The following is a 27,953-nucleotide window of genomic DNA, read 5'->3' as shown; positions in this document are numbered from 1 at the left end:
TCTTCGTCTGCTCCTGATTCACAATGATTTGAAAAAAGAAATACTCCGAACTTTAATTTTAAGCTTGATTTTCTTAAAACCATCAAAAAATTCCACAAGAACAAATTTTTAAAACACCAAAGACCACAATTTCCATCTGAGTGGCTCTTTAATATATATTTAATGTATATTTATAATATATATATTTATAATACATATAAAAGTGCTATATAAATAAAGGTTGATTTGATTTGATTTATAAAGGTTCCAAAGACTGTTCTGTTGTTGCTAGTAAAAGACAAAGGATTTTTACGAAGCAGAAGTTTTATCCATTTCATAAAGTTGTTTGTTAATATGTCCTTAAATTTGTAATTAAAACGTTTTTTGCAGATGGGCATAGTTTATGTTGTCAAAATGGAAAAATTACTTTTGTACTGTGTGCCTAAAAGCATGATATCTCACATTCACAGTAATTTCATTGCAGTTTCAAGTGCTGTGTCTACCAATTAAGCAGTTCTGTGATTAATATTCTGAGCACGAGTGCTAGAAGGCCTTCTATGATGTTACACCGATGATTCCTTTGTTTTAAATGTTGACAGATGGATTTTAGTAATAAAACCTCAAATTCCTAAAAAGCTAGAATATACCACACTTTTGATGCACTAAATGTAGCTCATACTATAAAAAGAGAGCCATAAACACACTGAAATAACCACTTTAGAAAAGAAACTGATTTAAAAACACAACACTTAATTCAAAAAGTTTAGTTCAAAACGACAACAACTTTATCTGCTATAATGCCAGGCTAACCTGTTCTAACATTTGGGAGGAGTTTTCACTTGTTATCTAAATCTGATATCGTCAAAATTAAATCCTCATAACAAGAATTGCCACCAGGGATAAAAGCTTCTTTAGAAACAAAATAAGACAAAAGAAAAAAATGCTGAACCATTTTGACACAAATACAAACCAAAGGTTAAATCTTTGATTTCTAAAACACTGTTATTTCTAGTTTTAATAATACTATTAACTGTCACGATTCCAACAACAAATATAGATCATTATTTTCTCACAAGTATAAAATAGAACTGAATTTAAGAAAATTAACGTATAAAAATTAAATGGAATAAAGTAGTGTTGATTTATCAAACCCATTAATTTGTTTTCTTTTAAAGCTGTTTCTTGAAATAGTGCAGTTCTGTTGAGTTTTTAATGTGAGAATTCTGAATTTGACAAAGTTTTATTTGTTCTGAAACTGTTGATCAAAATCAATTAAAATTGGCTTTTATAGGAAATTTGATTTTGATGATTTATTCCAACTGGGTTCAATTAAAAATCAGGAATTTAACTGTCATTCCTGTGGATTATCGTTTTTGTTTTGTTTACAGGCCTAAAGTAAAAACAACAAGTAACACAAAAAATGAGAAATAATATTTATTTAGATATATACAAATAATACAGTACAAGAGCACAAAGGTAGGAGCAGGAGCTCAGCAGTGTACAAAGGACATGTGTTGGATTCAGACTTACAAAGAGCTGTGCTCGTATCGTAGCGCCTCAGTCTCACACAGTAAAAAAGGCAAATACATTTGCGTCCAGGGCAGAACCCATTCGCTCCGATTTCAACACAGGCGCACCTGGATTGACTAAGATTTATCCACCTGTAGTGGCATGTATGGCTTGTTCAGCGTCCCTCTGTGTGCTTTGCACCATGTGTGAACTACTTACACACTGCTGCCTCTTTGAGAGTGTGTCCACTGTTGGAACAATGGACGTGGTGTATCTATAGTGTGATTTGAGTGGGAGTTAAATCCTTCTTTCTTTGTGTGTCTGTGTTTTCTCAGTCCATCTTATAGGCTAAAGTGCTGCAGAGGAGAAAGAGTACATGAAGGATTCAATCCTTGTTCAGTCACTGTGGTTGGATATCTGCAACAGAAACAGTGGAGGATTTTCTTTCTGGAATCCCACACTGGAAGAAACGTTTTATCAGATGCAAGACGTCTGTTTTTATAAAACAAAGCCGTGCGTGCATACTTCAGCTGGTGCTTTGTGCTGCTGTTCTCCCTCTTGACAGAGATGGAGGGTTCAGTCCTCTCAGTTCAGTTCTCCAAAACTGGGATTTATTCAAATCCTTGTTGAGTCAGGAAGAAGAATAAACGAAGAGAAAAAAAGTCGCTGGGCTTTTCAAAATCAGAAACGGTCTCTTCTGTCAGGGAACTCCTTCCTCGGGTGCAGCGTTTGTCCATCTACCAGTTGCAGTCTTTCTTCAGCATTGTGAGGACTTTGCGGCCCAAACTGGCTTTCCAAGGCTTCACGAAGCTTTTCATGTTCACCAGGAGATGGCCCTGTTTGCGGTCCAAGTAACCCGCCACCAGGTACTCCACACCTGATAAACAAAGGCAGAAACAGTCGACATTCCAAGAAGCAACCACAGATTTAAACTCCAAAGTTGCAGGTCAGCAGTTTGACAGCAAGCAATTCCAGCGGATTCCGAAGCAAAGAACAGCAGCTTTGCGCCAATCTGCATTGGGGGGATCCCTGCTTTAGAGGACAGACCAAAGTGAAAATGGTAAAATATTCACTTTGTTTTTTAGGACTTCATTTATCTTTGTCCAGATGTTGAACCAGCAATCAGTCTCCATAAAATGACCTTCTGTCCATGTCTGAAACATTAGCATTAAAGGGCTGGTACAGAAACAGTACAAAGTAAATCATTTCTTAACAATTTTTTGCTTTCTCTTTCTTTATTATGCTTTAGCTGTACCATTTTAAAGGAATATTTGACATTAAGTTTCATGGAATAAGCCTTGGTTTTCCACAGGACTTTTCACTTTCTGGACTCAGTGATAGATTTGGCAAAAGGGACAAAGTCAGAAATGGTTTCAAACTAATCCAAAATGTTCAAAATACAGTTTTGTTCAATTGTTTATCATATTAATAACATTAATTCCCAGCCACACCTGCCTTCATCTGATAGTAATTTCCTGGAGATCACAGAGTTTGTCCTCTGTCCTTCATGACAGGGTTTCTCACCTGGGTTGAGGATGGGGCAGGTGCAGCCCCGTGCAGTCCAGGACTTGGGGTAAAGAGTAACTCGACCTCGCTGTATCTTCATCTTGCTGCTCGGGCTGAGCACCTTCTGAACTTTGACCTCCACCTCAGCATGGGTGCCTTTGTCGTGGGCCGTCAGGACCCTCACCTTCAGCACTGAAAGGTCAGCAAGTCAAAAGGTTTCAACACCATTCCAACTTCAAGAGACTTTATAAGAAAAAAACACTCAAAACCCGCATAAATGCGATAACTTTATGAACAAGATAGAGGTTACAGAAAAAGCCAGACGTGGAATGGTGATGAGAAACTGACAGATGTGTGTTTGGTGTCTGGACAAACTTCAAAAGAAAGTTTATCTGATCCTGGAACTTTCATAACTGCAGCTGAAATTCAGATGAGGTTTCCTTCCTCCCCAGGGGTTGGAGAGGAACTCATGATTTCTCTCCAGTTTTTAATATTTTATGAAGGCAGCCACTAAATGTGATCCTGGGCCTTCAGGAGGTCCCGATGTTTGCGTAACACCTTGAAGTCCTTGCCAGAAAATATGATTTAATGCCAAAAGTGAAACGCTTCAAGTGGTTTTCGTGAAGTTTTGAAACAAACTTTGAAACTTTCCATCATCAGCGATAATCACAACATTAAAAACTGTTTTATCTAAGCTTTTATTTTGTCAGCAAGTTGTCAGACGGCTAAAATATAGGCATTATTGTAAAAAAGTAAAATGACAAAGAACAAACACATAAAACAGTTATTTTAATAGAAGAAATCTTAAGAAATGTTTCATAAACAATTTTTTTTATTGTCATGTATGCAGTTTTAAGAAGGTGGAATACAAAAAATGTCTCATTTAGCTAATCTTAAGTAATTTCTTTGGCGAAATCCCTTTAAAATATAATTGTTTTTGTAATAAAAATATTTGTTTTTGGATGTTTTTAAGTGGATTTCCTACCGTGGGGATTCCAACTTACTTTCAATTTTTTTGGGGGGGGGGGCTCAGCAACACTGAAATTAGATGCCCCTAAATGTTTTTGAAATCCGCAGCAGATTTCACTCGTCGTTCATTAAGATTGAAATACCGATTTTCTGCATTGGATCTTTAGACGTTTGGTTCAAATATGATTGAATCCTAATCATGGAAATCTGCGATGTGGAAGATGGAACTCTTACCGTATGCATAGTTCATGGTGCAGAAAAGTTTGCTGTTGGTCAGCACTTGCTCCTTGCATTCACATTTCTCTGCAGAGAACACACACAAGCACACATTTGTAACAGCCTGTGTGTTGGGTGTTTTTTTTTGTGTGTGTGTCGGTGGTCTTTAGGTGTGCAGGGATACGAGTCCAGTAAGGAATGCCATTGAAAGATGCAGTTACAGGGGGATGCTGGGGGCTCAAAGACTCATAAGCACATCCACTGTTGCTTCATGAGGCTCCTTCAAGACTTTTATTGCTTAAGAATTTATTAATGCTGTGTCATAGAAGTCTGCAACACAAGGCAGTCTGCCGTGTCCTACCTGAGTAATGGAAAGCAGAGAAGAGTTCGTCCGTTCTGAAGATCCTGGACGCCTCACTGGAGTTTCCCTCCAGGTTGTTCGGGTCCAAATCAGGCCTGAAATTCAAAATCAAACTGAAAATGAACAATCTACAGAAATTGCTGATGTATCAGATAATGCATTCTAGCAATGGCGATGCATAATATTTAGCAGGATATCTCCTAACTACAGAGTTGGGAGGCCATGACATTCGACTGAGATATTCCTCCTTTCCAAAGCATATTGAGGATTTTTATTAAGCAGCACATGGGCTTATCTGTGAGTAAAAGCTGGGCAAACCTCCACGGGGCACAATATATTAGGGTTGTAGACCGCTGGGAGAGCCCATAAAGAAAAAAAAGTGCATGCAAATGTTTTTCTATGAGTGACAGGTTGTTGTGAACACTTGTACAACATGCAAGGGTAAGTCGGTGAGATCCAGGCACGTCATTTCAATTTTTCAACCCTCCCATGCGCAAAGGGTTTGTAAGTGGTGATCACATGATAAATGTGCTCCTTTCAGGGAGGAAATCGGACAATCAGACTTTAGTTTATGTGGACCTCTAACAGGGGTCTTACGCACACTCACGTATTATGTAAACATGCCGTTTCTGTACAGCATCACCCATACGTCATAAGTGTGTGTAATATCCATTTGCCTTAAAAATACTTCACAATACATTTACGACAATTGTACATCCCATTTTCACAACGGCACTCAAGGTTGCCGTGGAAGCCTCAAGGGAACTGGAAGACACACCTGCGCTCCCCACAAGGTGTCAGGGTCAACCAAGGTCAAACATCAGAAACTAAAACTAAAGGACCGACTGTAATAACATGAAACCCTAGATGTTTAACAGGTATTCGCGCCGTTATGTTGCACTTCCACCTGATCAAAAATGTGTATTTTACGCGCACAAAACTTGAGAACTAATCCTGTGATTAAAACCGTGATTTCAAAGTGTGGAAATTTTTGGATAAAATGTTTGAAAAAAAGACATTTCGATTTACAGATTTGAGCAATCTGAGTTGTATGACAATAAAACGGAGAAATGAGTCGACCTACCCAAACATGCAGTCTCCTGTAAACGGGTCGCAGTCTCCTGCACAGTCACATGGGCGGCAGCCGTACTCATGAAAGCCCCAATATCCCACCATGCACCTGTCGCAACGCTCCCCGCCGACTCCAGGCTTGCAGATGCAGTTTCCGTTGGAGGGGTCGCATGTTGATCCGTCAGTTGAGTTGTAAAGTATGGAGCCCATTGGATGACAACTGCATGCTGGGAAAGAAAAGGCTAAATACATTTAGATTTAAAAGTAATTCTCCATTATCAAAAAAAAATGTGTTGATGAATAATGCATTTTGTAATGAAAAAAATTGTAAAAAAAAAAGTCAATCTGTCATGTATTGGAGTATATTCCGCCTATAAATATTGTAAAATATTGAATTGCATACACAAAGGTCTGTAAGGTTCCATAGCCGAGGTTTTATCATTAAGCAGTTGCTTCATTGTCTGTCTGTTCTTGCTGCAGACAAAAGCCTCTATCTTTTTCTTATCATCTTATCATGTTTATAATTCTTTCTTTATGACATAACCGTAATGATTACAAAGGACCCACACCTAAGTCAGAAGCCCTTTGAAGGTTCGTCCCAAAGCGAGCTCTGGCCGACGGATCTGTGAGCTCTAAAGCTCATTCTGCCTTTAGAGAAACGGACCGACAAGCACAAACAGAACAAGCCTCTTTCTCTCTGTCTCTCCCCTGTGTCTGCTGTAATTGTGTGCTGATAGAGTGTTCTTTAAACAACCTCCAAAAACAATATTCCTGCACCATTACTGTAACGTCCACCCATGTTTCCACTGGCAGTTTCGCCCATAAATCTGTCCTTATCTTAAACAGGGGAGGAAAGGGGGTGTGCGTTTTCACCATTTCTCTTCTGTTTAATGCTTCTGTTGTTAGACCAGACACTTTTTATCTTTTGTGTTTTAAAATTAAGCCCCAGCTCTAAATCGGGAGTTTAATTTCCTATAAAAAAAAAAAGATTCATCTTTAGATGCAAACGATTGAGTTTCTAACGGTGAAAAACCCAAATCTACGTATACCCCCAAAAAATGAAAGACTGTAAATGGGAGATGATAAAGAAGTGCTACTGTGAAAAAAAATTACTCTTTTTTAGTTTCTGTTTAAGATAATGTTTTTATGTAAATCATTTCCAGACAAAAGGTAAAACAACAACAGCTATGGAGTCATGAAGGGGAAATTCAACATATAACCAAGTGTCATCTGCAAAGAAATGATCAAAACAGCTTAGTTGGTTATGGAAAAAGGAGTTGGTGTACACTGCAAACTTAAAATGTAAATAAACAAAAGAAAAAAACAACACCACCATCATTAGTTGTTGTTTTACATTTAAATGTTTCTTAGAACGTTTTGGGGGGGAAATAAACAAAATTGTTTTTATTAATTATTAAGGAAATCTTTATTAGGCAAATACCAAAGTCACTGATCTGTAACAAACAAAAGTTAGACTTTTAACTTAAAAAGAAAAAAACCTTCAATAAAATACAATGACTCATGATTTTCTCCATCAAAAACACTTCTTAGCTCCTAAAATGTTCCCTCCAGCTTTTATCGTATTCCTTTTTAGTTACTGCCCACACTAAAGTGTAATAACAAAAAAACGACTTGAATTGGACTTGATTCTTAAGAACATTTCTTGAGAGTTTGAAGTCAACTTAAGATTGGACTTAATTGGGTTTTCAGAGCAATCTTGACCTATTTTGCTTCTATCTATCTATTAGATTGTTTACTATTACAATTTAGCCGTGAGCCGGTTTAGCTCGTGCTGGTTTGCAGCGCCTTCCATCCGTGAAACCAGGGTTCAACTCCAGGCTGCTCCCTGTTCCCTTCTCTACCTCTGTGCCGGTCCCAAGCCCGGTTGCTTTGAGAAGGTTGCGTCAGGAAGGGCATCCGGTGTAAAACATTGCCAAGCTTACCATGCGACTAGTTCGCTGTGGCGACCCCTGATGGGAAAAGCCAAAAGACAAACAACTATTGCAATTTAGCCACTACATTTATTTGGTTAAGGTAAGTCATTTAAGCCTAGTATTGTTATTCTAATACTCTTCACCACAATCCAACTGGTGTTTTTAACCACACTATGCAGTAAATGCATAGAGATTTTGTAGAAGTTTATCTTCCTTCAGTTGAACTGTGACTGAACCAGTTCTGACCTAGCAATCTGCTGACTTTAGGTCCACTGGGGATTCCTCTGGATGCAAACAGCCTACTATATGTTCTAGGGCTGGGCATCCATGCAAAACTACTGTGACTTGAATTCACAAATTTATTATAAACAGATTAAATGTTGAGACGTTTGTCAAATTTTCCTCCTTAAAAAAACTTTTCATAAAAAAGTGATTTAAACACTTCATTATTATTTGAGCTTACCCTCCACACTCATAGTCGCAGGGTTCCCGTTAAGCAGAATTAACTACTGTGGTAATATAACCCAAAATGTGATGTCTACACATGTAGAAGTCAGGTCTTAAGACGTTTAAATGAAAAATATAGAACTTCTATTGCAAAATTGTGAATTCTTAAATGAAAAACTTTCAGAAAAGTAGCTTTTTTTGACTGATAAAAACAAGAAATTCCTTCAAAGGGAAATGTATTTGATGAATTGCATCTTTTTTGGAATTTGATTGATCAGTTCTTCCAAAACCCAGTATTATGTTTCAAAATTATCTTGTAGTTTTTCAGTTGATAGAACTTCCAAAACACATCTGTGTGCTAATGTGTGCAGTATTGTTAAAACAAGTCTCCTTTAAGAGCAATATCAGCCTTTCACGTCACTAAACCAGACAGAAAAAAAATTCCAGGAAGAAAACACAATATAGTGTGAAGCTTATCATAACCAAGACCTGAACAGCACCCATAAAAAACATGGAGATGCAGTTTATATTCTTCACATGCACACAAGGCCATATCTGCATTTCTGCCCTCAACTGCCTCCTCATATTAATAATTCACAGAGGTCATAAGCTCCGCTCTATGCAGAGCCTGAACACGTGTGCTCGTTGTTGTGTCAGCTCAGCTTGTTAGTTTGCATAGAAGCATGAGAATTTACGAGGGGTCATGTCACGACTCCTGTGGGGGAAATGTGTGTGTAGGCGTTATAAGCACCAGACAATGTGTGAGCCGTGCCGACACAAGAAGTGTGTCAGTGGAAGCACGCAAGCCAGTGTGAAGCTTGACAGGAGTTTTTTTTTTAAGGTTGGTATGAAAAAAATGAGGGAAATTCCTCTTGTCAGCGAGCGGTTACAGTGAAATTTCACGAGCTGAACCTTCCTATGGGTTTCCGAGCACGCCATCGCCGCTGTCTGCCCATCAATCACCCATCGGTGATTAGCTGCTACGGTTACCCATCGGGTCGGAGCTCAGGTGTGACAAATCTGCCAAACCACAGCCTAATCACTGAAATTCCAACCTTGCAGCATCCCAGCTGCTGCAAAGACGCGATTGTCTGCGAATACGTCAAGAAAATATGTGAAGAGAGAAACAAACCGGGTCGTTCTTGATTTATTGCCAGGTCATAAAAGTTAAAGCAAAAAAAAAGAAGACTTTGTAGCTATACCTCAGGAGTTTTGTATAACAGAGGAACATATGGGTTAAGGATTTCTTTGGGAAAAATGTGACTTTTTATTTTGCTTATCAGATCCGGCTTTAAAACTAGTATGTAGATCTTTCTGACTCATAAAATTGCATCAAAACAGCAATAAATCTTCGATTTAGATTCAGTTAATTAAATGTTACTTTTCTTAAGAAATATTCTGAATAGGACACTGTCAGCTGATGATGACGTGAAGCTTGGTTTTCCATCAGAAAATCCATTTTCACAATCCCTTTTGGGGTCATTGGGTTGCTGGAGCCTATCCCAGCTACCGTTGAGTGACGCATTGTATACAGTAAATTGGTGGCCAGTCTGTTTTCCAGGGCCACACTATCACACACACTCATAAGGACATTTTAGAGACAGTTTAACCAATAAAGCAAGTTTTTGGACTGTGGCAGGAAGTCAGAGTGTCAAGAGAAAATCCACATGTGCACGAGGAGGACACGTACACTCCATATGGAAAGAAATCATCTGGGATTTGCACCAGGGACTTCTCATGAGAGTGCTAACGACAACACCAACGTACAGAAGACGGTCCCAACAAATAAAAGTAACTTTTGGAAAAAACATTTCATAGTCGACTTTTTTGAGGTGACATTAACCTTATATTTACAGTGTTGCATTTCAAGTTAACGTAAACAAATGATTTAAGTCATGCGACAAATGGGGACGTGAAAATTTCCTGTAAATTTCATGAGATGAAAATTATTTTATTTTGAGCTTTTGCAATTAAAAATAATAGAGAGAACATGAAGGTTAAAAGTCACACGATTATTTCTCATTGTTACAGAAAACATTTTACAGACAGATGATTTTGTACTAATAGCAGACCCACTCTCGCCATCTTTTGATCTATTTTCAAAGCGTTCCTAGTCAAAGGTCCCTTCCTTTGGGCAGGACCTTTGGCGCAGAGCAACCCCAGCTCCCCTTCCCGTTGCTGAGAGCTCTCTGTTTACATGCTTTCCTAGCTGACAGTGTGAGGTGGCAGGGAGCTTGTGGCCCGCCCTCACAAATACGATCGTTGTCAAACTTTCACAACAATTTGAATGAAAATAATACTCAGAAATGCATTTTTGTGCTTAATTATCTTAATAAATGTCCTCAATCGTCAGAAAAATGTCACAAAAACATGTTACAAACACAATTTTCATCAGAGTGGGTCAAGTGAACCACATCAGAAATGTAATTCTAACTACCCCCAGTCCTGAAAGTAAATACCTATGTGAGCTTTGAGCTTGGACAGCAGGCAGCGTGTTGAATGTGGCGTGTGACAAAGGTTTTTAAGAGTATTTTTATTTCTTTTATTAAAACATGTTATCAGTAGAAGAGCTACTAAATCTTTCTTGCCATCAACAGATATTGCTACCAGCCTCTTCATTTTGACAAAGTGCCAAATACACAAACTAATAGAGCTTCAAGTCAACCCACTTCTGCAGTATTGCTGATGGTGTCTTATCTATTAATATAAATAGGCCAATCATCCAGACAATGCCGTCCTTTGTCTGCAGTCACTCAAAGAAACTCTGTCCGATCTGGGTTTCAGCCCTCAGACATCAAAGCATTTTGTCTCCTGTCATTCCAACATAATCCAAATGTGTTCCAGATATTTTCATTCTATATTGTAAAGCCTGAATCATCGTGCTGCTTCAGGAATGTATCAGTTGATCTTGGTTAAAGTACAGCAGTAGAGGCATGCAGACCACACAGACGGTTGGAAAGTGTTCAAAAATGGGTGAATGTCAAGTATTCCATTAATCTTTGCGTATTTCAATACCATATGTTTCATATAAGCTGTGTTTTTTTGTGAATGTGGAGCTCCTGTACCAACTTCTTTTTACAATAATCCACCATGTTGGACACATCGTTGTTATGTTACAGTTAAAATGCCAGGAAAAAAATGGCTAATCTGGGTTTGAAGGCACATTTTATCCACTCCTGTGACTTTTTTTTTTTTTTTTTTTAATCAGCAAACTTTAGGGGGAATGTCATGTTTTCAGATGCATGACGGTTCTTGCAATCAACATCCTAGTAAAAATATAAAAGAACAAAGAGAAAAAATGACACTTGAATCTGAGTGAAAGCTGCAAAGCCGAGATTAGTGGCTCAAATCAGGCTGATAATCAGGAGAACGCTGTCTCTGCTGCATGTTTATGGATGACTATCTCTTATTTACTTAAGACTCTTTTCGTCAGTGGAGAAAAATCACACTGCATTGGCAAATTGTCCATGCACCCCCTGCCAGGGTGGACCCTAACACATTTACAGCTCCTGACAATAATTACCCCAAAGCAGTCAGAGCTCTAAGTCACATCTGACAAACCAAAAAAATGTAGGGGACAGGCAGGAGGTCCTGAGTCAAGACGAAGGAATGCTGCCATCTGATGATTAACTACGATGTAAACCTTGGATAGAGCGTGGAGCGCCAGGGCCAGGTGCCCGTCAGGATTCAGAGTGATCCAGCAGGTCCTGGCTTGCGATCCTTGTGCTCAGCATTCCTCAAAAGAATGAGACTGCTTTTCTACAGTGGTGTGCTTGAGGTTGATGTTTACAACATTTTGTTGCTGTGGGTTGATTAATCATGTTTCATGACATTCCAGTGTCTGGTACACAGAAAGAAATAATCCTTCTAAGGGAAAACATCCACAGCAACGACAAAATCTGCTTTTTATCGTTTATTCTGTTAAAATGTTTGGAAGTTAACGTTCATGTAATAAATACTCAAAGCTAAATCATTTTTAGGTTTGTATATAGATCTCTAAGTTGTGTCTTTTGACTTGCAATTGCTCTCATTGCCTTTGAAAACACACATAGACCTGTATGTAAGAAAACCAGATTAGGTTGACAGAAACATTTGCACAAAAAAACAAACAATGAGGCCAACAGAAAATGACTCGATTCTCCTTTGACCTGACTTTTAAAAACGGGCTTTAATGAAAATTTTGCAAAATATTATCAGATTTCAATAGATTCGAGGATCACTTGCAATCTTAGGGCTTTTCTGATAAAGGTGGAGGTAAATATATCGTTCAAGAGGTTTTGATTCTTGGCTAGCTGAATAAATTCATTCTCTACAGACAGATCAATTGTTTTTTCTGTGCCACTACAATGCGAATACAACACACATGCTCTCTGCAAACTGTTAGCCTAACCTGTTCTTTTCAGTTAAGACAAGACACATTGATAAATTTAACCAAGTCTGAAAATTTTAGAGATTAGAGCGCAGTATCTATGTAGCACAGGCTAACAATATACTGGCAATAGAAACTTTTATCTCGTTAAGGACTGACTGGGATTACATAGTGACAATCATGTTTGACATGCAAGCACAGTGTTATTTTCTTTCTCTTTGAAGGACAGTTTACAGTTGGCTAAATGTAGGATGTGTAGGATCACACCAGCTCAAAAAACGACCTGTGATCAAGTCTTTAAAACCATACTGTCAAAGTTTACAGCTGAAATTTCCATAGATTGAGTAACTGGCATTGGGGGCTTTAATGCTGTGCTTTGACTGTAAGCAGCAGTACCTGTGTTCAACACCGGATGTCAGGGTTACACGATCCAGTACCTTTTAAAATTTAGCTGTAAAAACGAAGGGCGAATATTAAATGATGTCATGCTATTGATGGACAGTTTAGCCAAACGAAACAATAACTGTTTTTTCAGAAATATGCAAAAGTCAAATCTGAAATAATATTCTTTGTGCGTTTCACGACCTATTACCAAATGTTAGAAATATTTCCAGAAGCTGATGGTTTTTCAAAGAAAGAGAACAACCTTTCTATTTCGTATTGGAAATAGAGTCTTCTATATGACAAAATTGTCTTTATTTAAAAGAGAAAAGGTTACGATAAATGAAAACCATTTTACCAAAGGTGTTGCCACGTCACTCACGTTTGCAGGAGTCCGGCGCCGTTTGGGGTCTCCGAGGGTCTCTGTGGAAGCCAGCTTTGCATTTCTGGCACTGACGACCTTCTGTGTTGTGCAGACAATCGCATATGCCTCCACTCCGCTGGCCAGACTCCCGCCACGCCGTCCAGTCAAAGCGGCAGCTTTGAGCATGCCCGTTACACTTGCACTCTGGCAAGGACAAATGACGTTGGTGAAAACACTGAATTTGACTCCTTACTTGAAAGAAATCTATTACTTCTTCTTTACTTCAATTTTCAAATGCACAAAAGGTTTTGTACAAATATAAAGTTCTGTCACACAAGTGTCCAGTCGGCAGGGCTGCTAATGGCTTATTAAACACCCACTCCAATGAAAATTGGTGGTGCCACGTGTTCTTGTGGCACCACCTATTTTCTGATGATAGAAGATAAAGATAAGGTAAATCAATTTTAAATTGTATTTTAAAATATTTCTTTATTCAAATCATTGTGAATCAGGAGCAAATTTGAAAAAGATGCTGTAAATATGAAAATATGCTGGGCGGGGCCACAAGCTCCCTGCTCCGCCCAATTCGGATGCATCCACTGTCAGACAAATAGTTTTTGTTGCACCAATAATTTTAGGTTGGACGTGTGAGGGGCTGTAAGCTAGCAGGAGAGCTCTCAGTTATGGGTGATGAGAAGTGGGGGCGGGCTTGCTCCATGCCAATAGTCCCGCACACAACTACTGCAACTACAGCTGAACTCTTGCTGCTCTGCAGAAAGTATTTCCTAGAAAATAGGGGCTAAAAAATGGCATACTCAAAATGAAAAAGACCACTGGGAACGCTTTGGTAGTAGATCATCAGAGTGGTACTTCACATAACAATACAGGAAGCAGATTTTTTGACTCACTCCGACATTCATGTGGAGCTCCTGTCAGTCCGTCAGCTGGCTGCCAGGGCCGGTCATTGTACAGAGGAGCACAGCGCTCGCAGTGCTCACCTGCAGTGTTGTGTCTGCACACGCACTTCCCATGAACCTAAAAAAAAGTGGAGAAAAGACCTCATTAGGATAACAGAACACGATAGATTTGAAAAAGATGTCGTCCTTGAATATCTTCACATGGACTGTTCCTTTTTCCTTTAAATCCCTTCTCTCTAACTCTTTTTCAAGCATCTTCTGCTTATCTTATTTCCTTCCCTGAATCATTGTCTCTCACCTTCTCTCGCTTCAAATTAGTGAAAGGACAATGATTATTTGGCTTCATTGCTGGAATCAAGAGTGGGCCTCCGCTCTAAAAAGCCTGCGTGTGTGTGTGTGTGTGTGTGTAGGTTTATGAGTATGAGAAGAGTACAAGTATGTAGTGCTGAGAGCACAATAACAATCTCCTTGTCATTCCTTTGAGCAGGAATGCCATGCATGCTGGATAATGATTGAAGGGGGGGGCAAGGCATTTGAGGAAGCTCTTTATTTGTTTGGATTACACCGTGCGACTGCAATGTAGGACACACAATTATGCAGTGAATACAGAGGTAGGAACAAACTAATCAGTATGCACAGAAGATGCACAAAAAAAATCGCACACATTCCTTCTTACGCTTGTTTCCCACGGGGTTTGAGCTGTCGCCAAACTGACCGGCTTCGACTCAAACGCCGTTCCGAAAACTCAAACAATATCAAAGCGCAGCTATAAACGGCACGCCCTCTCCATGAACTGATCCATGAAAAGATACATCTGCACGTGACTCAGGTTTATTGTGCACCGGTCACACTTGCAGCAGGTTCCACACAATAAAAGAATAAAACTGTTGAAGGGATCATCACTTTTCAGACTGGTTTTCACTCTGTTGTTCTTAAAATGAATGGGATTTTCTTCTGTCAAAGCTTATGGGTTTCTTTGGGTTTTTTTTTTTTTTTTTACTTTCATTTATTTTTTTAATTATTGTTTTGTTTGTTTTGGCTGCGGTTATTTGCTGCTACCAAAAATGAACAAAAAAGGGAAAAGAAACAAGTTCACTTTAAAACCTTACAAGATAGTTTATCCTGGGCTTTCTAGGGTTAAAGTACCACATTTTCTGCGCTCATTTCATATGATTATGCCTTATGTCTTCTTTTTTTCTGTCCAGTCCAACAAAAGACGTATACAAACATAATCAATATAAATAAAGTTTAGCCTGAAATACAAAAGGGGTTTATACAAATATACCCCTTTTGTGTCTGATGATTCCTAACCCCCTAACAGTAAAATGTGTCCAACACTAAAGGTCTTCAGCTCCTATGTGTTTGCTCAGCTGATGGACGGGACAAGTAAAAAAAAACACATATACAAAACCAAATAACTGTTTTTTTGGGGGTTTTTTTAGGACATAATTTTTGCAGAGCAGTAGGAGTTCATAAGTATTTTGCCTCTTAGCGCGCAACACTCGCCTTAACGTCACTTATCTGTTTACACTCTCTCCCGCTAGCTTACAGCCCCTCACAACCCCCAACCTAAAATTAGCGGTGCAACAAAAATGGTGAGCAGTGTTGAAGTTATCCGGTCGTACAATTTAGATCCAGACATTCAAGGATCTATTTGTCTGCAAGTGGATGCATCAGAAATATATTTTCTACGTCACAAATACGATCTTTTTCCAATCGCATTTTATCGTCTGCTCCTGATTCACAATTTGAATAGAGAAATACTCAGAAATGCTACTTTAAGCTTAATTTTCTTTATAAATGTCCGCCATTGTCAGAAAAATGCCAAAAGAACATGTTAAAAAACACCAAATATGTATTTTTTTTTAACCTGAGCGGGTCTTTCAGAGCTTGTGTGTGAAAGTAAAGTAAAAAAAGGGTTTAGCTAATAAGCCATGAACACAAAATTAGGATCAAAGTTTTAAAAACCGCCACCGTTATGTTCCACGTTCTAAAGCATAATCACAAACAAGTTTCGTTGATTAAGAATTTGCACATGGAACAAAATGTGAAGAAACCTACACACACAGCCCCCTCTCACCCCGAGTGAACTAATTGCTACTAACGAGACGGTGGCATGCCCTGGATGTCATTAAGTGTGTGCTGGCTTTGTGGCTAACTAACAGACAGTGTAATCACCCTGAACCGCAAAATCCCCTGTGGAGGGACAACAAACAAACTGGCCCTTTCGTCTTACAGAGTCTGAGCAGTAATGGCTGTCGGGGCCACTTTCTCTGCTGATTACTGCGCACACACACACACACACACACACACACACACACACACACACACACACACACACACACACACACACACACACACACACACACACACACACACACTCGGAGCAGACAAAATATGGCATACCTCAGAGCACACACCTTTTACTCAAGATAGACCAAACAACAGAGGTCTCTGTGAGGATCCTCTGGTTGTGAGGCATATCTGAAAAGACAGATTCAGGAGCCCTTACGTTTCGGTAGAAATATCCCAAAAATGTATGACCGTATGCACACACACATATATATACACACACTCTGTACGCCCTTCCTTTCCCTGAGAGGCCGGTAATCTCTGCCCTCATCTTGCGCTTTGTTTGTTTGGGTTTTTCAAAAACAGCAGCTACACAGAGACACAAAGCACAGCGCCGATATGCAGAAAAAAGCTTTTATATAACCAGCGTGTTTACTGAACGCTCCTGCACAACACAGCGCAGTACCGGTCCACTGACATGAGGTAATCTGTGGACAGTTACAGTCTTACATATTTCTTAACGTTAAACTTATTATTGACCTGGCAAACGGAAGGAAACTTTAAAGTCTGGTTCTTCAAAGGCTGTCCCACAGGATTTTCTATCCCCTCAAAAGGAGGGAAATCCTCATAAAAGAACTCGAGCTACTTGGAATTTCTTGGCATGAAAATAAATAGATTTAAGATTTAAAGCAGTGTGTCTAGTAACTCAGATGTCAACAGTTCCTGAACAAAGGCTGAACTATCAGTAAAGGAACCACATGACTTGATTTATTTTGTAAAGTGCCAAAAACTTTTTCAAGTTTTTTTTTTGGCCAAATGGTTGACCTAAGAGGATCATGTGCTACCTAGGTGTTCTATAGAATTAAAAAAAAAAAAAATCACTTAAAATTAATATTAAACTCATAAGACCAAGACAATTGTGCTGGGTGTAAATTTTTGATCGCGAGCTTTCACAGTATAGGCATGATTTTTACATAAAATCCCATTCAGTTGCTTATTTTCATTTTATCAATTGTGCTCACAGCTTTTAGCCGTTTTACGCTAACAAATCACATTTGACCTAACTTTTTTCTTTTAAAAAAATGCAGTGGAGTCTTCTTTGTCACTAACAAATACATTAAGACTTGGAAAACCAGTATTTAACTATATTTATGGTCGCACTTAAAACTTTAGTCGTACCAGATAAAAAGTTTTGCTATAGAATTTAACAGGATTTTCAGTCCCTGAAAAACAATCTGACGCTTTTTTTCCAGTGAGCTTTGGACTCTGCCAACCCTAACCTTTCCTCTCTGCGTTTAGTTTTCCATGTTGATGTAATGCTGTTTCTTGTCCCATTAAATGTCTGTGTGTAAAAGCTTGTTAGACACACTTTCACTTTCATTTTTCTAGTTCAAGTGCATCGTGGTAGTAGCGACCACTGTCATTCTGAAGGTCAATATTAAGTAAACACCGTCTGTTCACGCCTTTATCAACACGTAAATATGTCAGCAGAAGCTACATCTTCCATCGGGAGTGTGGTGTAAGCAGAAAAGCTCATTTCTATTTCATGTCTCCACGGTCATGATGTCACAAGATTTATCCATGAAATCTGATACATTCATAACTCAAGTGAAATGTAGAACTTGAGTGAAGCCTAGACACTAATGTTAGTGTGAAATGAGAATTACAGTGTAAAATGTTTAACATTGTTAGAAGAGATAAAGCCTAATGTGCTTCTATGTGCTCATCAATAATCTGTAGTCATGCCAGAACTACAGTAAATAACAGTCTTGATAGATTTGTAGTTTTGTGCCTTTTGTTCCTCATTTTAAAAAGGTCATGTTTTGGCACATCTCGATCTCTTGTACAATGTACTGGGTGTGCCACATTATCTGCACTTGTGGGATGGTTGTTTTTGGTTGAGATCTACTAGAAAAATTGCGGGAAAATGGGAGACATGACCACCCTTTTTTTCTTTTTTTGGACAATTTCATTTAAGTGCACAAGTTTTAACACTGCAGATTTTGTGCGTCATTAGAACTTGTAAGTTCTCTTACCAGTTTATTTTCAAAATTAAGAAAGACTCTGAGAAAAGAGGCGACACATCTTTGAATTAGCCCAGATGATCCTTTTTCTACTGTGCAGTTAAATTTGTTCATACATATAAAGGTATATTCAATGAAACAAGGATAAAACCGAAGCAAACAAAATAAGATTTCATGTCAACATAATATTTTTTACACTTCTGATAAAATCCAATAATTTTGAGACCTTTTGTAGACAGAATCAGTGTCGGATTTACCGTAACAAGATTTTAGCAGCTTATTTATTAAATGAAGTCAACTGAATGGATCTGAACATGAAAAAAATATAAAACATTCAAAGCCCAATTTACAATTTTTAAACCTAGTAGGTAAAAACCAAAGAGTGGGACCATTGAAAGTCTTACCACATGGTTGGTCCGGTCTCTGACAGGCTTGTATCCAGGTGCAGGCACGCACTGCTCAGCATGGCCATTACAGAAGCAGCTTCCCTTCACTATCAGGTCATAAATGGCGAAATGGCGAGTAGGAAGAGGTTTTCTGTTTGAAGAGGCGAGGACTTTGGCCTGGCATGGACACGGCTGATGCTTCAGCAACTGGATTCGGATGTTGGTCACTCTGAGCTGCTGCTGGCCCTCCATTCCAAATGGATCCATGGACTTCCACTTTGGGAGGGCTCGGTAGATCACCTGATTGTCAAAAGCAAACAGACTGTGAGTATTTCTGCTTTGTTAACTACTGAAAACCAAAGTTTAAAAAAAAGACAGTCAGCCCAGTATGGTCAGTTTACAAGGACGGGTGTTTCAGTAAAATGTGATTAAAACACAACAGCATTTGACACCATAAATGTACTGGTAGTTTACTTGCAGGATGTTTGAACTTTATACATGTATTCCTTCCTGACACGAGGAAAGCATTCACATGTATATTTTTTTTTATCAGAAGTTTTCATTTTTATTTTGTAAGCCAATAGTTGTGTCCCTCTTAGAAGTGTTTTTCTCTGGGTTTCAGTTCATGATTTAGAGAGATTAGATTGGTGTATTCAGGGATACAATCAGGCTCACTGATGTGGCTCATGTCGCTACATCTGTCACACTATTTGGGGTTTGTTTTGAGATCATCCGTGCACTAAACTGTGACCTTCCACCCAGACAACATTGGGGGAGTCCTCACGTGACCTCGAGGGTGCTGCGCATCCCTTATATAAGTGAACTCTTTTCTTTCTCCCTCTATTTTCTCTGTTTGGTCCCTGGACATCCTTCACATTGAAGATCCCTTTATGGGCTGCCATTGCCATGGCTACTGCTGCCACTGGCAACCAGCACCTCTGTTCTTGGGGGGGTGAGAAAGTTGGTGTCTTTCCCAACTCTTGATGTGAAAGAAACATGCTTGCAATGAGCATAAATTCTCATCTTTGTCACTATAATAGCTCTTATCTGATTGAACTGCAATCTGAATGGTAAGTAAAGTAAAGAGGCCGTTCTCTGGTTTGCTGGATGACTAGACAGGAGTGCGATGGGAAGAACACTTATTAATTTTCCTGTTGTTCTGAAAAGGTTACGGAGGTCACTGTGAGGGCATTGTGGTCCACAATTAAGAGAACACAACAAATAGGATGAGGGGTGCTTGTCTGTGGTTGAGCACGGAGAGCAAGTCCAGACAAAGACGGGGATGAAGATGCAGCTCCACACAACTCAGAGCTGGACAAAAGGCTTGCGACAGCCCAGCAACAGCGCAGCAACGTCAGCACGCCCATGTACCCATGCTGGCATGCACGTAAACCTTGAGCTGCAGCAAGACTGTTTTGGACACTCCTTTACCGCATTTTGTCTGAGTTTTTTGCTTTGGATAAAAAATAAACTTGCTTATTATACTGATGACACCTCTATTTATCTTAGTGATCCTTTTAGTCCAATTAGAGCCGACGCCAAGCAAATCTTTAAGACTCAAAATAAATAAACGCTGGAACACAGTAAACAGACAGCCTGACCCCTGACACAAACTTAAACCCAAGTTAAGATTGTTTTGTCTTGTTAGTTTATTCAAAGGTTTCTGTCCAGCTTATTTTATCTGCTTAACTTCTGCATACGAGTACCCAGAAAGCGCCTTAACCACCTCGTCTAGTTCCTAATTACTGTAAAAGACACGATCAAGGCATCTGGTCACATGATCCATTGAGTAATGTTACAAGTTCAAAGTTAGTATCTTATCTCTTTGGTTGTTCAACCTTTTACTTTGAAAAGATTACACAGAAGAATTACAAATACTTGAAAACTGCCTGCGAGACTTCTGCCGACATCTCGTGTTTTCTAAAGGTTTTATTTTAAAAAGTTCAGTCAGAGACGGATGGGAATCACAGATAATTCACCGTTTGTCAGAGCTCTGACATTCACTTGACCTCAAATATCCTCGCTATGTTGGCAGCTCAACAAAGTCATTAGCAGGGAATGCAGACCGAGCAAAATTGTTATTTGCATAACTGAATCACGTTGTTAACTTTGTCGTCTTAAAATACTTCATATGTGGATTAAAGATTAAGTTTGTTAATTCGTTTTTTATTTTATTTTATTTATTTTTTTATTGTATTTATGCTCAAACACTATTTACTCATCAGAAAGCAGTAAAATTAAACATTTTATTGTAAAGTTGATTGAAAATGTCAGCTAAAAACTTCTCAGAGCATTTTAGCGACACATATGAATGATTTATTTGTTGCACAAATGTCTTTTTGTGACAAATATTAATTATTAACACCGTTATGGAAGTGGAAAGTAAAGGAGACCAAACAGATCATCTGCGTTGGCTCATTCTGGAGGTAAAAAAACAAAAAAAAGAAAATTCACACCTGCCACCAAAGTATGCAGCAGATTTCTACGAGGCCTGAGGTGGTGAGTTCACTGTGGGCCACTGAAAATCCTTCTTCCTGTTCCTGACTGAAAAATAAAGTAAGCCCAGCTTTAACAGGCCTAATTCCATCAAAGCAGCGTGGACTGTAATCTGGTAAACAGGCACAATGGGCATTGATGGAAGGAGAAAGACGGAGAGGGAAACGGAGCGGGGGGAGGGGTGTCTCGCCAACAGTACCAACATCCATCAGAGAAAGAGCATTTCCTTCCCGGCAGACAGACAGAACGCCGACTGTATGTGTTCATGTGACGGCCTACAGATAAGTGTGTGTCTGAAAGAACCAGGTCTACCTCCTTCTACTCCCTAAGGAGGTCAGGCTCCGTTACAGACATTCTTCCAGCCCTGCTGACCTCATGAATAAGACAAGAAGTCCCAAACACTTTCTCTTTGTGTGTCTCACACACACACACAGCTTCTGCACACATCACAGGTGAACACAAAAAGCTTTCACCGCACGAGATGACATGCTTTCATGTTTGCCAAAGAAAGAGGAGATGCCGAAAGCTGAGAATACCTGCAGCCTGTAATCGCCCCCAGCTATGACCCCTTTTACTCCAAAACCCTCACTCCCACTTTATCTGATTCCAAACACTCACATGTAACCCAATATTATATGAAACATGTAAGAAACATCGACTTTGGTTACAACAATGCAAAACTTTGATCCAAGCAAACGTTTCATAACATCACAGTCACTCATTTTTATCAGTCTTTTTCTGTTGTGTTCAGTAGAAAGTGATCAATTAAGTTGAATCACTAGCTGCGTTTCCATTACACTTATGTGCAAAACCTTATCGAAATTCTAGAATTACACTCTTTGCATTAAATCCTAACTACGGAATAAACACAAACCAACTCGCGCTGTAAGTCATTCAAAAACACGGTGACGAATGTAAACAATACTTTGATTGACAGCAGAAACATTCACATTTCTGCCACGATACTAGCGCTCATCATCATCTATCAAAGGAGACGTTGGCGGCCATGGAGCGGCGAGCTCCTTACACGTGGGAGGGGCTACAGATGAAGCCCTTTTGGGAAATGGTGGTTGGTGATTTTCCAGAGGAGCCGTGGATCCAATAATTCCACACGACACGCTCAACTTTTGATGATCTGTGGGACGCTATGGGACGTCTGGTGGCGCCCGCTGTGCAGCCAGTTCCGACCAAGAGGCGCGTTGCCAGCCGGTTGTTAGTCTTGTGACCCCTATACACAGTATTTTGTTAGAAGAGCATGGGTTCATGCCATCTACACTTCAGGACGTCAAATTGCATCACCAGAGTTAAATATCTGCAGAAGCAAAGGTTCTGAAGAGTTAAACTTAGGAAATGAATACTTCAGCAACAAAGCACTGAAAAACAAATAAACACAGGGATTTACACCTGGTCATCACATTATTTGTACCAATAATTTCCTTCTAGGGCTGTTTGGTCCACACCAGGGAAGTTTGGAACAGTTTAAGTAAACAGAACCAGGTCTTCCGGAAAACTTCAATCCCTTAAAAGCGAAACCTTTTACCGTAAAGTCACTGTAAGAATACAAAGAAACAAACAAATTCCCCAAAAGTCATAAAAAACATAAAAAATTACTTGTTGATAAAAATGGAGCAATAGGTGCAACAATTATCAATAAATGGTATTCATAATTGATGGAGTGAAGGCTTATAAAATTAAGATTAGAGCATAAAACTGCTCATATTTGAATTAAATAATATACAAGGGCAGGTTGTCCTAAAAGAAAAGCAGTTATCTTTTAAAGTTTATTTTAAAAAAATGTTGAATAGTTATGCAGGGACAAACCCTGACTTAAAGACTAAACCTGATTAAAAGAAGAGAGATTTTAGTCAGGAGTTATTCACAAATGTACCACAAGACTTACACCAGTATAAAACTGCCCGACTACAATCAATAAGAAGCTGAAGCTTAGAAGTGCACTTATAAGTGTTTTATGATTTTTCTGACAAATGCGTGACCCTCAGATGTTTTCCTTTCGAACCGGTGTTGTGGGCATGTTCCCACACATCAGGTTTACGCATCCCTCCTATTTGCACAGCTTCACAAAAGCTAAGTTTTTATAAAGTTATACCTGATCAATGACAACAACCAATCACTGGAAAACTGCTTTGAACTGGGCCAACAGAAAACTACAGGGTCAACACGTTCCGTCCATCTATATGCAGGTATTTATTCAGACATATAAGTCAAGCATCATTTCATAAAAATCCATGTAAAAATATCTTTTAGTGTCTTCAAATCTGCTTCCAAATGACAAAACACTCATTTGTCTCAAGCTGCTGCCCTCTTTCACATCTAACTACAGGAAATCAATCGATAAATGTCAGCAGTGGTCTTTGCCTTCCATAAAAGGCGGTTCTACTGCTGCAGTAGGTGGTAAATAATTAAAGAGGCAGACAGAACATCAACAGCTGGACCACATTTCTTTGTCGGAGCGTTGCTGCTTTTAACCTCAGGGTCAGCGACTGAGGAGTTAGAAGCTGAAGGCCACGGTCCCAGCACAGGTGGTTCACACCAACACTTGAAAACGAAAAAAAAGCTGTTTTATACTTTTATAGATCTGTTAATACAGAAAAAGAAAAATCTGTAAGGCATCTGCACACATCTGCAGAGCAGCTTCCAGCACACACTTTCAATGAAGCATCAATGAGCTTCAGGAAACGCTCTCACGCTAAAGTCTGTTCAACACTCAGTTATTTCCCCCCGCAGACCTCCCACCACCTGCCTGAAGACGCAGCTCGCATTTGTCGCGTGACTCCCAGAAAGCAGAAAGTTCCAGCAGGACTGGCGCTGGTGCTGGCGCCGTCAGATCTGTTGTTTTGTGTTTACCCGTCAAAGTCGACATATAAAATTTGACATCAATAACACTTCATTTGTGGAAGTTAAAAAGTAAAAACAGTGCTTTACCACGAGTGTGGATCCGCCCACATTTACACCTGTGTTGGGATGATTTAAAGACCCAATCCAGTGGAAATGGTGCTTTAAAATAAAATAATAATAAAAGTGCCATTTGAAAATGAGATTTTCTGTGGCATAGAAAATACGCGGCGCGGGTCACTAACTTCCTGCTCCGCTCCATTCTGATGCATCCACTTGCAGGCGAATAGATCCGTGAACGTTTTTGTTTTCCTCGTCTGAGCTGAAATCTGGATCTAAACTGTACGGCTGGATAGATCTGATTTTGCTCGCTGCTTTTGTTGCACCAGTAATGTTAGTTTGGGGATGTGAGAGGCTGTAAGCTAGAGGGACAGTGTATAAACAGAGAGCTCTCAGCAACTGGGAGGGGCTCTCTGCGCCAACAGTCCCGCCCACAACTCAGCGCTGAATTTCTAATGAACTCCTGCCACTCTGCAGAAACTATGTCCTGGAAAACAACACAGGTTTTTGAATTTTTCTCTAAAAAACAGCATCATCCTGTTGAAAGACTACTGGGAACCCTTTGAAAATAGATCAAAAGATGATTGGAGTGGGAGTTTAAATTTAGAACAAATGAGGGGATCTGAAGTGACTGCAAAGTAAGGTTTTCTCTTTTTAGTTAAGCCTTAATATTCTAAAAATAATGCACATTTGCAGGTTCTGCAAACACAATTTTAATTTCGAAAAGATTCTAGCTTCTCACCCTGCTTCTTTGCTTTTTATCTCAGCCTTTTGGCTTGTTATAATACTAAGTTCTGTTGTCTAGTTCTACATCAATTTCTACCCTATTTTTTGTCTTAAGTAAATAATTTTCGTACAACTCTATGTATCTCAGAATTGTACAGATTTCACCAGGAAGTCACCAAACACACAAACAGTTTTATCAGAAAGGAGAAAATTTAAATCTGGTGCTATGCTAAAGACCAGTTTTTCTTTTTTACACAAGCTGGAATAGAAGCAAAGATTGATTAACGCACTGATCAGCTGTCTTTGTTAATCAGTCAATCCTCTGAAATAAATCTGCAGCTGGGTTAACTGAAGGTCAACTCACCTCTCCTCGGTTGCATGGAAAAGCCCCCGAGTATTTGGAGGTGCAGGCGGGTCTGTCCTGGACCCCCTTGCTCTCTAGCAGCCCAAAGGAGGTGGTGCAGTTGCTGGCGTAGTACTGCAGCGCCTCCCACGTCCGTCCAAAGTCCTGCGAGCGCTCCAGGGTCATGACTGCCGGCCGCGTTGAGCGGAAGACTATGATGAGGTGAGTGAAGTAGAAGGTCGTCTCCAGGTCCAGCTGCACCGTCTCAGACTCCACCCCCTCCGCAGACTGCCACCAGGTGTTTGGATGGCGGAAGGAGGAGTCAGACATGGACCCCGCCAGGTGGGACAGGTGAGGCAGGCCGGCGTTGCATTTGGAGCACTTGGGGGCGCTGCAGGCCAGGTTGGAGTTGGGGTCTGAGTAGGAGCAGTAGAGCTCAGTGCCGTTGTTGCCGCACACGGTCTGTGTCAAAACCTGGCGACCCAAAGCCAGGTTACCCATGCGGGGGTTGCAGGCCCGGTTCTCACAGCGGGGGGCCACACCTGTTCGAAACACGTCCACTGAGTGTCCTATAAAAACAAAAACAGAGTTTACAGACAACAAGGCTCTGTCAGCCGGAAAAGTCCTTCAATATTTTAATGGTTTCTGTAAAAAAGGCGATGTGCCTGAACCTCAGTCTCTCTGGTTCCCTGCATGTGTACACAAGTGATTTACCTCCATCGGAAACGTTATGCAAAGGGGATAATGGAGGCATTGTGCACCTGTTTGACCTGACACAGCCTGAACGCAGACCGTTGTGGTGGAGGATGAGCAGCTTTCAGACGCCCTCCAGACTTCACTGTGACCCCTTAGGGGTCAGTTTCATGTTCCAGCCCGGACCGATCTTCATGAACCTGCAGCTATTCCTACTTTCCAGGTAGACTTCAAAGGCAGATTCCTATTAAACTTCACAAGAAGCTGAACTTCTGCACAGACCAACTCTTTCCTTGAGGGCATCTTTAATAGCATTGTGGTGAGTTCTGTTCATGTCAGTAGTGGTGTGTGGTTTGAATCTGATCTGACAAAAAGCAAGCTGCCTAAAAAGATTTATTTTAACCGCATGAGCTCTTACAATGATGGCACTAACCTGGATTCACCAACACGGACAGACTGACCAGCAATAAATTCAGCATATCTCCTGTAATCCAAAAACATGCAGGAAAGAAACGGAGACCAGAAAATCCTCTGAAGTCACCCAGACAACAGGAGTGCCAAGATCTCATTCACGGTGGTCAAAAGAGCCCAAAAGGATAAGTGCGTAGGCTTCAATTCCAAACGGAACTTTCTCTTCTCAATCCAACCCGAGGAGGTGATAGAAGCCCAGGAGTTTGACGGAGCAGCATGACTCCTGGAGGTGCGTGATGTCCCGCTGAAGGCGGAGGAGAGCAGTCCCAGCTTTGGAGGGGTGAACGGATCTGAGCGGCTCTTCTGCAGCTCCAGGACAAGCGACGGCTCTCATCTCCGCGCAGTGCGCGTCCTCCGCCCGCGCGTCTATTTCTAAGCGGCGCGCAGACGCGCGGAGGCTGTAGTGACTGCGCGGGCTTCAGCTCCGCCTCTCTGCTCCCTCCCGCGCAGACTTAAAGGAACATTTCAGTTTGTGGCCCCAGACTGCTGACCATTCTGTTCTATCATTAGGATTTCCAGGATTTTGTCTTACAATACAGCACCCAGGGCCGGCTTTCACTTTTAAGATTAATGGGCTAATTTTAGGGTTTGCCCCCCTGGTGCCCCCACAAAGCCAAAACTTGCTCCATAGATTCTCTACAGACTTAGAGGGGAGCCAGGGTTTTCTTTCTAATGCAGGGTGGCTGGTTCAAGTCCAGGATAAACTGCCCAGCAGTGTTTGTTCCACTGTCATCCCATCGATATGGTGCCCTTGAGCCAGGCACTTGACCACTGAAGCTGATCAGAGACTTTCAAGTGAAACTGTGAGTAATTATGAACATGAAATTCATATTTTTCAAAGGGTTGCTAGAACGTGTTAGCTAGCATCCATCCATCGTTCCATCCATCCATCCATCCATCCATCCAAACACGCTTAATACCTGTCTGGGTCAGGGGGTTGCTGCAGTCTATCCCAGCTACTGTTGTGTTGTTGTAGCTGTATTGACTGTATATGAGGACTGGACTTTGTGACCCACAGACTTTTATAAAGAAATAAACAGCTGTTCCTCTGTCGTTCCATTGGTCAGAACAACCGTTTTTGCTCTGATACTTTTATTTTTTTTAACCATTTTTGATCATCTTGATTTCATGAATACATTGGTTCAACGTATTCATGAAATCACGGATCAGACACCTCAATAGAAATATGTGGTCTCACGTTAAACGTTCAAATCGTTTGAAAGATTTTGTGTTTTTTTCCGCTTTCAAGTGGTAGGGGTTCAGTCCTGATTGGTGAGAGTGGTTAAACGTTGACTCGGACGAATCATTCACTGACGCTCTCTCCAACATGGCGATGTCTGTGTCGCCAAAAAAAATTAAAGAAAAGGCGACTGAATTGACTTCATTTGGTTGGAGCTGGATGTAAACCCTTTTCTATGGCTGACGTCACACTCAGTCAGTCCAGTACCCATATATAGTCAGTGGGTTGGCCCCTCACAGTTCGCCACTCTGTCGCAAGGCTCAGCTAGCACAATAAAATACCAAAAATGTAATAAAGCTTTGATTAATAAAGCTATGAGGGGCCGTATAAGACATTATTTATTCTG

General features: G+C 40.2%; 1 protein-coding gene across 1 annotated transcript; it reads right to left on the bottom strand.

The window, feature by feature from the left end:
• Positions 1-1,398: 1,398 nt before the first annotated feature.
• ntn4 (netrin 4) lies at positions 1,399-26,780 on the bottom strand. Its single transcript, XM_004083271.4, has 10 exons — positions 26,330-26,780; positions 25,225-25,772; positions 18,744-19,025; positions 14,015-14,141; positions 13,125-13,310; positions 5,625-5,838; positions 4,541-4,635; positions 4,198-4,266; positions 3,013-3,186; positions 1,399-2,365 (listed from the first exon to the last, which is right to left on the bottom strand). Exons 1-10 carry the CDS (start codon positions 26,463-26,465, stop codon positions 2,226-2,228), a joined length of 1,971 nt encoding a protein of 656 aa, XP_004083319.1. The 5' UTR covers positions 26,466-26,780; the 3' UTR covers positions 1,399-2,225.
• Between the last annotated feature and the right edge of the window lie 1,173 nt (positions 26,781-27,953).

This window comes from Oryzias latipes, chromosome 23, assembly GCF_002234675.1.
Source record: "Oryzias latipes chromosome 23, ASM223467v1".
Lineage (NCBI taxonomy): Eukaryota > Metazoa > Chordata > Actinopteri > Beloniformes > Adrianichthyidae > Oryzias > Oryzias latipes.
This window is presented reverse-complemented; position numbering and strand designations above follow the sequence as displayed.